At 39.7% G+C, this 12249-nt stretch overlaps 1 protein-coding gene across 2 annotated transcripts in view; it reads left to right on the top strand.

Annotated features, from left to right (window-relative positions):
• LOC105098359 (cytosolic beta-glucosidase) overlaps nt 1–12249 on the top strand; it is a 102067-nt gene that overhangs the window by 29717 nt on the left and 60101 nt on the right. For both annotated transcript variants that reach the window (XR_004131717.2, XM_010991046.3), the window contains exon 2: nt 4488–4715. Coding sequence is in view for 1 of the 2 variants with exons in the window: in XM_010991046.3 (XP_010989348.1) it covers nt 4488–4715 (228 nt within the window). In the remaining variant the exon portion in view is untranslated. The remainder of the gene's footprint in view (nt 1–4487; nt 4716–12249) is intronic.

Below are 12249 nucleotides of genomic sequence, written 5' to 3'. Positions count from 1 at the left end.
TAAATAAGTTCATTTGTATCACTTTTTTTGGATGATATTTACTTCTTAAAGTTGTCAAAACTTGTTTTAAGCACTTCAGATGGAGTGTTTTCCAAAATGTGTAAGTTGTTAGGCTTTGTAAATTGAGTAGCATGGGCATAAGTTGATTCTTCCTTTATCAGTCAGTCCTTGTTACTAAGAGCAGCATGGTCCAGCGGAAGGACTTGGACATCAACATTAGACAGATATAGAGACGCATATTGATTCTACTACTTAATAAGAGTGTGATCTTAGGTAAGTCACTCGTCAGTGATGTGGTGAAGCCAGCTTATAGTGACTCACCAGTGCCTGTTAAGTTTTCAGTAATTTTATGAGCTGATTCTTAAACACAGCCAGCACTAAAAATTCAACTATAGAAACTTGTAAGTAAATAATTTGGATTAGAAACAAAGGTAATAAATGCTCAAAATCACTACTCCCTAATTATTTTACTGCTTTTTTTTTTTATTAGTTATGGCCTTAAGTTTATTTAGATTTCTGGTATCTGTATAGAAGAAATACTGTATGATGTGCTCATCTTTTCACGACTCTGCCTTCAGTGCTATCCCATTGGTTCCCTGAAACTGGTCATGTGGAGTGTTTACACCAAAGAAATTGGCAAGTGCTTACAATTCAGTATTTGATTTATTGTCTTGTTGGTTGTCTGGATCTAAGAAAGTGATAGAGAAAATATTAATAATGCAGAGTAAATGTATGTGTGTCAGGTCTGTAACTGTTACATTTCGAGTAGACAAAAGATTCTGGGCAGTATTTTACCAGTGTTTGAGAACTGTTGTCCAATTCGGCAAAGAAGTTGCTCAGTGTCACTGATAAACAAGTGAAATTCTGGTATATGTTTGTTATTTTCTTTTCACTGTGCCTGATAATTTAAGCAAAGACATTTGCCAACAGTTACGTAAGTGATAAATACTCCCATTTGTTAGGTTGTGTATCATAGGTTGGCTACCAATGTAAGAATTTGGCAAAAATGTAAACAAGCATTCTATGAGAGTCAATTGGCTGTATAGAATTTACAGTAAAGAGCATTGCATATTATTATTTGGAAATTGAATATTACACACCCCTTATATCAGTAAAGTTTATAATAAACGTATATATACATATAGGTATATACCTTTTAAAACATATAGCCAGTTGCTAATATTTATAGCACACCATTGCCTAAGCTCTCTGAGATTAAGCTTCTTCATTAATTTTAAATAAATTATCCAAAACTATGAGCACCATGCTTGACCAAAATTGTAGTTTAGTATTCATACCTATTTCCTTCTAAGATTGAAGACCAGTATTTTTTTCTCCCTCCCTCTAAACCCCATATATAGACATAACTTGAGAGCCATTGGGATATATAAAAATTTTGCTTCTATGACATGGCTCCAGGGTACAGTCAGCTTTATTATTCATGATTTCTTTGTGCAGATCTTTGGTACCCTACCTTGACATCAACTGTCATTTTTGCTTTTTTCAGATCTCCTCCTTTTAATAGCCTCTCCTGTCTCCCCAGGGTTCCGTTCCATAAGGTACAGCCCATCTTGTCTTTTTGCTGGTCTGGAGACTACACTTAATCCTAGGTATGGGTACATAGATGCTAAGTGAGGACCTAAAGGGCTTTCTTGTAATTGCTTTAGTCTACTTGATTCTAGCTGTGACCTCTTTTCTTACATGAAAGTCATGAACTATTTTGGGTATAAAAAAAGATTGTGTATAAAGTAATCAACAGCCATTAGCCCACTTAAGGAATGAAACACAGAAGATGCAAAGGGCCCTCATGCTCCTCCCTGTTTCCACACACCTCCCTTTTCTCCCCAAAGGGAACCACTAGCCTGAATTGATCACCCCCAGACATGTTGTTACACATTTACTTCATACGTATCTGTTCAGAAAATCCAGGGATTGTTTCATATATTTTAAATATATAAAATATGATAAATGTACTATATATATTCTCTTAAAAATTAATAGCCTTTATATTTTGGAGCAACTTTAGGTTTATAGAAAAATTGAGCAGAAATTAGAGTTCTCATATATCTCACTTCCCCAGTTTCCCCTACTATTAACATCTAGCATTCGTGTGGGATATTTGTTACAGGTGGTGGGTGAATATTGATACAATATTATTAATAAAGTTCATAGTGTATGGCTGTTGACAAATAGATAATGTCTTGTATCCACCATGATGGTATCACACAGAATACAGCTGACCTTTGAACAATGTGAGGGTTAGGGCACTGACCCACCGCACAGGGTGAAATCCGCATACAATTTTAGCAGTTTCACTGCCCTAAAATCCTCCTGTGCTCCATGTCTTCATTCCTGCATACATCCTTTGGAATCTTGATTTTTTTTGTTGTTTGTTTAACATTATAGTTTTAAGGGTGTCGTAGTCCATTTGGACTGCTATAACAAAATACCATAAATTTGAGGGTTTATAAGCAACAGACATTTATTTTGCACAGTTCTGGGTGCTGGAAATTGGGGATTAGGATGCCAGCGTGGTCCTCTTATGCATCACAGACTTCCTGGATTCTCACGTGGCAGCGGGAGCTAGGGAATGCTAGGGGTTCTCCCTTTAGGAGCCCTAATTTCATTCTTGAGGGCTCCACTCTCATGGCTTAAGCCCCTCTCCAGAGCCCCATTTCCTAAGACCATCACATTGGGCATTAGGATTTCAACATCTGAATTTAGGGGGACACATTCAGACCAGAGCAGAGGGCTATCTATGCTCTGATTCATTCATTGAATTTTTAAATTTTATTTTATTTTTTCTGTTTAATCCAAATCCTTTGCCAGCCTAGGAAGTTTTCTGACAATGAGCAGAGACTATAAAGAGCCAGACACTAAGTCAATGTAAAATCACGTTGCGGCTGGACATGCACATTTGCATGGGTTTAAATTTTTCGTAGAAGGCTGTCTAAACATAATTCTCTCATATGGACGCCATATCACAGGGCCCACCACACAGATTCTGGGCAAGCTTCAGTTCTCTCAATCCAGTGCCCTACTTGGTGGAACCTCTCCCTAACCCGTCTCATAAACAACACAAAGGTTGTCACGTGATGCGTTCACGCTAACTTGCTGATCAGCATTTTCTCTGTGGATGAGCCTCAAATTAAAGATCTGTTCTACTGGTGACAGGACATAGGTTGTTTCTAGGACTTTGCTATTACCAAAAACTCTCCTTCAATCATCTCATTTACTCTCTTTGTGAGAATACATGAGCGTTTCTCCAGGGTATGCCCTTAGAAATGGAATTAGGGAGTCATGAGGTTTTTAAAATTAATCCTTTATACCATAAAGTGGATAATAACTACCATTTTAAATAACATTTCTATGTGAACAGATATTTCAAATCTGTTGTAATTTTTACTGTCTGTCCCTTTAACGGGTGACCCTCTCTCTTACCTCTTGGGCTTTTTCTGATCCTAGCTCTTTTTTTTTTTTCTCCCTACCTCCCAGAAATTCACCTTGATGATTCAACATTTCCTTTATTTTTCAGTCTAGGAGTCACTTCTTTGAGAGTTCTGACTCCAGCCCACATCTGGATAAACACTCCTCCCTGGCTTTCTTGCAAGGGTCCTTATGTCAGCTGTTTTATAATTGCATGTAGCCAAGTTGTCCAAGGACAAAAAGCACGGCAGAGTGCACCCTTGTATCCCCTGTGCTTAGCATCCAGTCTGACACATACATAGCATTTGTTTGTTTGGCTTTGACGGAGAGGTAATTAGGTTTGTATTTATTTATTTATTTATTTATTTATTTATTTATTTATTTATTTATTTATTTATTTATTTATTTATTTTTTGATGGAGGGACTGGGGATTGAACCCAGGACCTCGTGCATGCTAGGCACACATTCTACTGCTGAGCTATACCCTCCCCCCGCATTTATTGAATTAAAGGAGATATGAATGAATGAATGTAGGATATCAGAGTCATCTCAACAATGGCAGAAACTAGTGCCATCCCCATGGTAACTGACTGGACCATCACGGGCTCCATTGTCAGATGACAGGCGGATAGGGTTCAAGTGTTGAGGGCCAAAGATAAGGTCCCAAGACTGCTTCCTACCCAACAAGGACAAGGCGTGTCAGTTATGGCTGGGAAAACGTGCACAAGGAGGAGATGTTTTCAACTCAGACATTCATAAGCGGAGTCCTGCCTCTGTCTACCAGCTGAGAGATCTTCAGATAATGAACCACGAAAGCCTGCTATGCAGCGGCCTTATGCAGTCATTTTTCATTTGCCACCAGTCAGCTTCAGGGATCAAGGACAGCTGTTATATTATGCATATATGCCGCTCATGCATGTTATTTTAAAGGCATATTTTAAAGTTATAAATATGGTACATTGAGTTAATGAGGGATGTTCTTTTGGTGGCAAATATTTGCATTCCACATATGCCTCTTGATGTCAAGAGTGTAACCATTTCATTTTCTTCTTTTTCTCAGGAGGCTGGGATGCAGATGGAAAAGGCCCTAGTGTCTGGGACACATTCACCCATCAGGGAAGAGAGAGAGTTTTCAAGAACCAGACTGGCGATGTAGCTTGTGGCAGCTACACTCTGTGGGAGGAAGATTTGAAATGTATCAAACAGCTTGGATTGACTCATTACCGCTTCTCTCTTTCCTGGTCACGCCTGTTACCTGATGGGACGACAGGTTTCATCAACCAGAAAGGCAAGTGTTTCTTAAAAATAGAAGGTTGCAGCTTTAATTCAAGGTTATTGCTGCAGTCTGGCATAATTAATCCAGGATGCTATTCTGCAGTGTAGCTTTGAAATGGCAAGTTTTTAGAGTGATTATAGGATACATTTTTTGAAATGGGTTTGCATTAGCTGTCTCAATACTGTTCTGGTTTTCCTCATCTGGGGCTCTTTGCTGGGAGAGGTGGAAATAGGGAGGGGGTTGGAGTAAGATGTTATTTGAGTGTTAACCTGAAGGTGAATTTCCAAATGTTGTGTATAAATTATTTGCAGTTGTGTTAGGCTGTGATGCGTCATGAAAAGCCCTGCAGAATTTGAGAAGATTCTGAGCTGAACTGGAGCAGAGTTAGTGGAGCTAATTAACTAGCACAGAGGTTAGTACCAAAGCCCCGGGAGTCTGTTTACTTGGGAGTAAGTGCCAGCAATTTCATTTACTATCTGTGTGAGCATCTCTTGGGCATTGCTTGGTGCCTCAGTTTCCCCGTGAGTAGAAAGGTATGCTGTAATAGTCTGGACTTCAGTGTGTTGTTGGAAGGTTAAATGAACAATCTTTCAAAGTGCTTTACACAGAAGCCTGTATATTGTAAAAGCATTCAGTCAGTGTTAGCTATTATTCATATTATGACTTGTGATTAAAAAGACCACCGCCTTATTTGAAAACCTATTATTTATGAGGCATTTTACATACATTTTTTTCTAATCTCCACAAATCAACGAGGAAGGTATCATTATCATATTTTACAGAGGTGCATGTTCAGATCGAGAGATTTTATAAATTTGTATTTTTTGATGCATCTGGAATGTAATCCTAAGGTTGGTTAGCTCCTTCCGAACAACAGAGTTGACAAAGTGTGACCCGAGGGCCAAACTTGGCCTGATCCTATTTTTGTAAACAAAGCTTAATCGCAGTGTGATCGTGCCCATTCCTTACAGGTGGTCTCGGGTCTCTGGTCTTTCCCACTACCACGGTAGAATTGAAGACAGCCTGCAAAGCCTGGTCCTTTGTAGGGAAATTTTTGTGACTCCTGCATGACAACGTAACGACTTCTTAATAAAGAACTTTTATTTCTCCTTTGTTCTGGAAAAGAGCTTACATTACTCCTAGGGTTGGGACTAGGGGTGACGCAAGGAGGTACCTAATGTACAAAATTCAAGAGGCCTGTACTCTCAGCATCTCACAGCTGCAAGCTGGGCACTTGCAGGGCCCTGTGTGAAAGCACCGGCCTGTCTCACCTCCCTTCCAGCTCAGAGGGCCCGCAGAGATACTCAGGGGTTCTTTTTGAGGCAGTTATCTCATTGCCTGCAGAGCAGGGGCAACCTGTGACAGCGGTTCCTGGGTGGACTTGTGCCCTTGCAGTGTAATCTCTGTACTGTGAAAGGGGACCACAGCTCATGGACTCCCCTGATAGCACGCGGCCTTAGCATGGCCTCCCCCAGATAAGGACAAGATCAGCAGGCCCGTTACTTGATTCTAAAGACTTTAGCCTCTGCGACTAACTGCTGTTGGTTAAAGGTCTACTTTCTTGGTATCACTGGCCAGGTTTTTGTTTTTGTTTTTTTTTTTTTTGACTTTGAACAGTGAGTAATTTGTTGTTCAGTTTAAGAATTAACTCATAATTTCCTACCATGCTAACCCATCATCTGTACCCTCTCTTTTCTTTAGCATCATCGTAACCCTCAAGAGTCTAAAAACTAAGGGTAATTTTTGAATCTGCTGTTTTCTTTGCTTCTGATGTCTAATTGGTTGCCAGATATGATCCATTCTCTGTATGCCTCTTAAAAAAAATTTTTTTGGAGGGGGGAGGAGGCAATTAGGTTTATTTCCTTGCTTATCTATTTTAATGGAGGTACTGGGGATTGATCCCAGGATCTCCACATACTAAACATATGATCTACCACTGAGCTACACCCACCCCCTTCCTTATGTCTCCTTCACTTCTCCCCTCCTGGCTGTCTTTCTGTCCCTGCCCTGGTTCAAGTGCTTGTCATTTTCATCAAGGGCTTTTTGATATACCCTTGATAGGCCTACTTACTTTCATTCTCTTTCTTTGTCCTTTAATCCTTTGTACAAAATGCCACCACAGCAATTTTCCGAATGCTTGGCCCAAGTCATGCTGGCCTGCATTGTCTTCTGCTAAAACAAAGCAAGATAAACATGTCTTTAGTTATCTAACTCCTTCATGTATCATTCCAGATTTTATTTGACTTTGTCTTAACTCACCTCTGAAACATTACAGGCTGGAATTAATTCCGCCGTGCATGTGGTCCATGCAGTTTCTCCACACAATGCCCTAAGCACATAGCCCACTTCTTATTAAACATACTATGCAGTTGTCCACCTTTGTAGAGATTCTCTTAAGCTCTTCCTTCTGCCTGTAATGCACCCCCCACCGTTTTTTTTAAACTCTCAACTATACCCGATGAATGTTTAGTCTCCTGTTAAAGTTTAGCACAGATGTTTCCTCCTCTTTAGAGTCCTTCCCTATTCCAAGACAAAAAGAAATCTTTTTTTTTTAATTCCCATAGCACTTTGAAAAACTCTTAGGTACTTCTTATATTCTTCACTCTTAGCATTATTACATCCCCTGTTAGATTGTGACCACTTTGAGTTTAATTCAACTCAACAAACACATATTAAGTGTCTACTATGTGTCAGGGACTGTGCTGTGTACTAAAAACACAGTTGTAAGACAGTCCCTGAAATTGTCTGCAGAGTAATGGGCAGATAATTCTGCCTTGTTCATCCCTGTGATCTAGTACAGTGTCTTGCAGGAGGAATTCAGTAAATACTTACTAATTTACTTGCATTAGGTCAATAACAACCATGAAAATCACCTAAGGGTAGCAATGGTTGTCTCTTACTGAGCACGTAGTATGTGCAGCTCACTGTGCCAAGTACCACACCTGCTTTTGCTGACTTAATGCTCCTAACAGCCCTGTGAGCAAGGGTCTTCTCTACACAGAGAGAATCATGGTTCTCTGGGGTATAAGGCTGGGGATAAATTTGCCAAGATGACACATTTAAGTTAGAGCTGAGTTCAGCCTAGGTCTGCCTGCTGTCAACAGTGTAGGTTCTTGTCCAGACAATTTACAACCTCCTCAAGCCGCTCATACCACTTGTGCCACAGTTTCCCTGATGGTAACGTGAAGGGGGCGCGCTGTGTTACTGAAACTCTTTCCAGTGTTCTAGCCTTTGGTTCTAGGAGTTGGAACTTTTCCCTGAGCTTCCATGTGGATACTAAACAACAACAACAACAACAAAAATTAAAGAAAAAATAAACCAACCTACCAACTTGTAATATAGGTACATAATCCCTTATCTGAAATTCTAAAACCATAAGTTTCTGAATATTGAATCCTTTTTAGTAAGTTTATTTCTGAAACAAACTTGGCAGCAAAAGCTGACCTGGGTTGATGTTAAACAACCTGGGTTGTTATCATCTCAGTTTATTCTGCTTGGTGAGAATATTTATATATTTTACTGCAGGAATATTAAGGGATACTGACCCAGACCTACCAGGGGTGTTAAACTTAATAGTATTTACTTTGTGTTTCTTTTCTAACCCCCCAATTCTGAACACTTGACTGCCAAGATTTGCAAATAAAGGATTATGGACCTGTACAATATGTCAGCATACCCAATTATTTAAAACCAACATAAGATATACAGAAGTTCATGGAGAACACGTATTTTTTTAAATTTTTTATTGAAGTATATAGTTGATGTGCAGTGTTGTGTTAGTTTCTGGTGTATAGCATAGTGATTGAGTTATACACATACATATATTCTTTTTAATATTCTTTTTCATTGTAGATTATTACAAGATATTGAATATAGTTTCCTGTGCTATTCAATAGGACCTTATTGTTTATCTATTTTTATATATAGCAGCTAGTGTCTGCAAATCCCAAATTCAGAATTTATGCCTACCACCTTTCCCCTTTGATAACCATAAGTTTGTTTTCTATGTCTGTGAGTCTGTTTCTGTTTTGTAAATAAGTTCATATTTATACATATGAACGATATCACAGGATATTTGTCTTTCTCTGGTTTATTTTACTTAGTATGATAATCTGTAGGTCCATCTATGTTGCTGCAAATGGCTAATTTCATTCTTTTTAATGGCTGAGTAGTATTCTATTTATATAACACACACACACACACACACACATACACACACCCCAGTCTATATCTAATTATCTGTTGATGGACATTTCGGTTGCTTCCATGTCTTGACCACTGTAAATAGTGCTGCTAAGAACTTTGGGATCCATGTATCTTTCAAATAAGTGTTTCCTCTGGGTATATGCCCAGGAGTGGGATTGCTGGATCATACGGTAAGTTTATTTTTAGTGTTTAAAGATATCTCCATACTATATTCCATAATGGCTGCACCAAATTACATTCCCACCAACAGTGTAGGAGGGTGCCCTTTCTGCACACTCTTATGGAGCACACTGTAGATCAGCAATCCAAGAGCAGGGCAGCAGAAAAACTAGAGGGTTGTCATGGTGGTGGGGCTGGAGTCACTGGGGCCACCTGGACAACGTCGGGGGATCACTTGTGCAATTCTTGTGTAGGGGTCACGTGATTCCAGCACCGAGCTTTTTATGTTTGGCACCAACTTTTGTAAAGCCATATCTGATTAATATTACAGACTTTTCCATGAACAAGAGGGCACTGGAGGTGATTCCAGTAGGCAGAATTTCAATAAGTGGTTGCTCACTCTTGTGCAGTGATCTGTTGAAGCAATTGGAACTGTTTTAACTCAGAAAGGCCATCATTTGTTTTTTTTTTCTGTTTAAACATTTCCTCAAAGAGCACATAAAGAATTAGAGAGCCCTTGTCACTATCCTTTCCAAGGAACCCTTGATTTTTTGTTTGACTCCTTATTTTAATGCTTGATGGGAGGATACTTGGAAACCTGTAACTAAAACCCTGTGCTCCCGAATTGGAAGAGTATTTTACAAAATGGAATTGTTATGCACCCTTTCTCTTTCAAATGTCACGTTTTCGTGGTTTAACAAGAGAAGATTGGGCTGGCAACTGAAATCACATACTTCTGTCTTTCTCAGCTGTTCAAGTGCATTTTCATATCTGCCACAAATGTAAGTTTTAGGGGAACAGAAGACCCAAGTATTGGAAACAAAGAGAAAAAGGAACGTTTATGCAGAATTTCTTTTTCACTTCAAGATTTAAAATATGAGCACACTTAGCAGGAATGGCAGTTCAGTAAACAACTAGAGAAGCATTTATTAATCTCCTGCTCCATGTGAGGCAGTGTGGTGGGCTGAATAATGGCCTCTCAAAGATGTCCACATCCTAATTCTTAGAAACTGTGAATAGACAATCTTACATGGTAAAAGAGACTTTACAGATGTGATTAAGTTAAGGATCTCTGGATGGGGAGATTATCCTGGATCATCTGGAGGGTACCAGAGTAATCACCCAGATCCTTAAAAAAGGGAGGCAAGAGGATAAGAGTCAGGGAGAGAATATAGGACTGAAGCAGAGGTGAGAGGAGACGAGATGTTTCAGGACTGGCTTTGAAGGTGGAGGAAGGGACTGTGAACCTCGAGAAGCTGGAAAAGGCAAGGGAATGGGTTCTCCCTGGGAGCCTCCAGAAGGAAAGCAGCCCTGCTGACATCTTGATTTTAGCTCAGTGAGAACCATTGTGGACACCTGATGCCCAGAACTGCAAGATAATAACTCGGTGTTGGTTCAGGCCACTAAGTTTGTGGTAATTTGTCACAGCAGCGATAGAAAACAAACCCAGGCAGAGAAAGTGGTGGTGTGGGTCCACAGGGGCGTGGACCTGGAGTTATCTTACGTTTGCCATATGGTAGGCACTTGGTCAAAATTAATCCTATGTTAAGACATTTACAGTTTGACTAGGAGAATTTCAGTGTAGTTATTTTCTGCGGTGAGACATCACCTTTGCAAATTTCTGCCGCAGCTTCTTTTGAGGGAATCTCCCCATTTCTTTGTTCTACATTATCCTGCTCCGCTCTTGGCCACAGCTGACTAGACATGGGAAAAATTTAGTTTCCTGTGACATATAATTAGTGTAACCTCATTAAAAAGCTAATCCTGCCCAATTGCCTTCCTTTCTCGGGGGTGTTTGGAATTGAGGGGCTGGAGGCTGAGTTCTTTGGTAACCGGCACTAGGTCTATGTGGTAACATTGTCGGATGGACTGGCCATTTTGAAACTGTAGCAAATTGGATGCATGAAGGTTCTTTGAGCAGGAGAGGAGTGGAGTAGATGTGTTGAGAGAAGCTGGAATGGGAGACACCAGTCTTTCCTGAGAGGCAAAGATTTTCTCAGCCCCCAGCTTCAAATCCCTTGAGTTCCAGTTGCAATTATTTTCTGCCACTGGGTACCTGGTGTCTCTCTATCATTTCAGATAGTGCCCACTGCCTCCCGTGCTGCTCAGCCTCTTGTCTCTAATGCTGTCTTTATATTTGAGTTAACCTGGGTGGGCATCTTTTCCCTATTTCCAATAGACCAAAAACTTAAAAATGTTTTCTATTTTCAAAGATCAAATAAGAAGAAAAGAGCTTCATTAAAATAAAGAAGGTGATAGTAACTATGAAAGAAAGCTCTGGAAATTTTAATACTTAAAACAATCCTGCCCTAAATATCCAGATGCAGAACAGCGTCCAAATGACCTCTTAGGGCTTCAAGATCCCTAGATTAGTAACAGATGCTCATGTTAAAATACATATTTATGCATAGAATTAGTTACCCTGAATTGTCTGATAAAGCTGAAGAATCCTGTTTGTTCTCATTTGATATGCACAACACTTGTGCGGTGGCACTATTAATATTCCTCTTTTACAGACGAGGAGACGTGGGTGTTGAGAGACCATGTGATTTGTCCATGGTTCCTTGACTGAATTTTCTGACTTCGGAGCTCTGCTCTTAAAAAATGGGAAAGTTTCATTACAGCACCAAATACACTGTACGGACCAGAAGCAAAGTGCTCAGTTCTGGGATGATAAATATTAACTATGCAATGCTCTGTTGCTTTGCCACGTTGATGAGGGGGAAAAAGTTTTACTTAACATTTTTTTTAATCTTCAGTTCGGCTGGATCATCATGTTGTTTGAATTCCATTGATTGCCATCATCAGTGCTCATGCCATATCTAATTATGCTTATGAATCATTAATTCCTCCAGAAATTAAACAAGAAACCCTCTGATATTATGAATCAGCTCCAAAGTAGGTGATTGCTAAGGCCAGTAAAACAGTCAGCATGTTTCTGTTTCTGAAACGTTCGTAAGTGTGAAAAGGGGAATGTTGTAGTGGGAACATTTCTGTCTTTGTAGTGAGACAGACTGGCTGTAAACGGTGGTGGTGTCATCGTACAACATTCTCACTTTAGGTCCATTACTTCCTTTCTGGATCTCAGTTTTTTCATATGCTTGTTGAGAATAAAAATGCCCACCTCTTGGGCTTAGTGCTTGGATTAAACAAATTGTGTGACATCATGTACATATAGTAT

The sequence above is a fragment of the Camelus dromedarius genome, chromosome 1 (genome assembly GCF_036321535.1).
Source record: "Camelus dromedarius isolate mCamDro1 chromosome 1, mCamDro1.pat, whole genome shotgun sequence".
NCBI lineage: Eukaryota > Metazoa > Chordata > Mammalia > Artiodactyla > Camelidae > Camelus > Camelus dromedarius.
The sequence above is the reverse complement of the archived record's forward strand: the minus strand, read 5'-3'. Positions and strand labels throughout refer to the sequence as shown.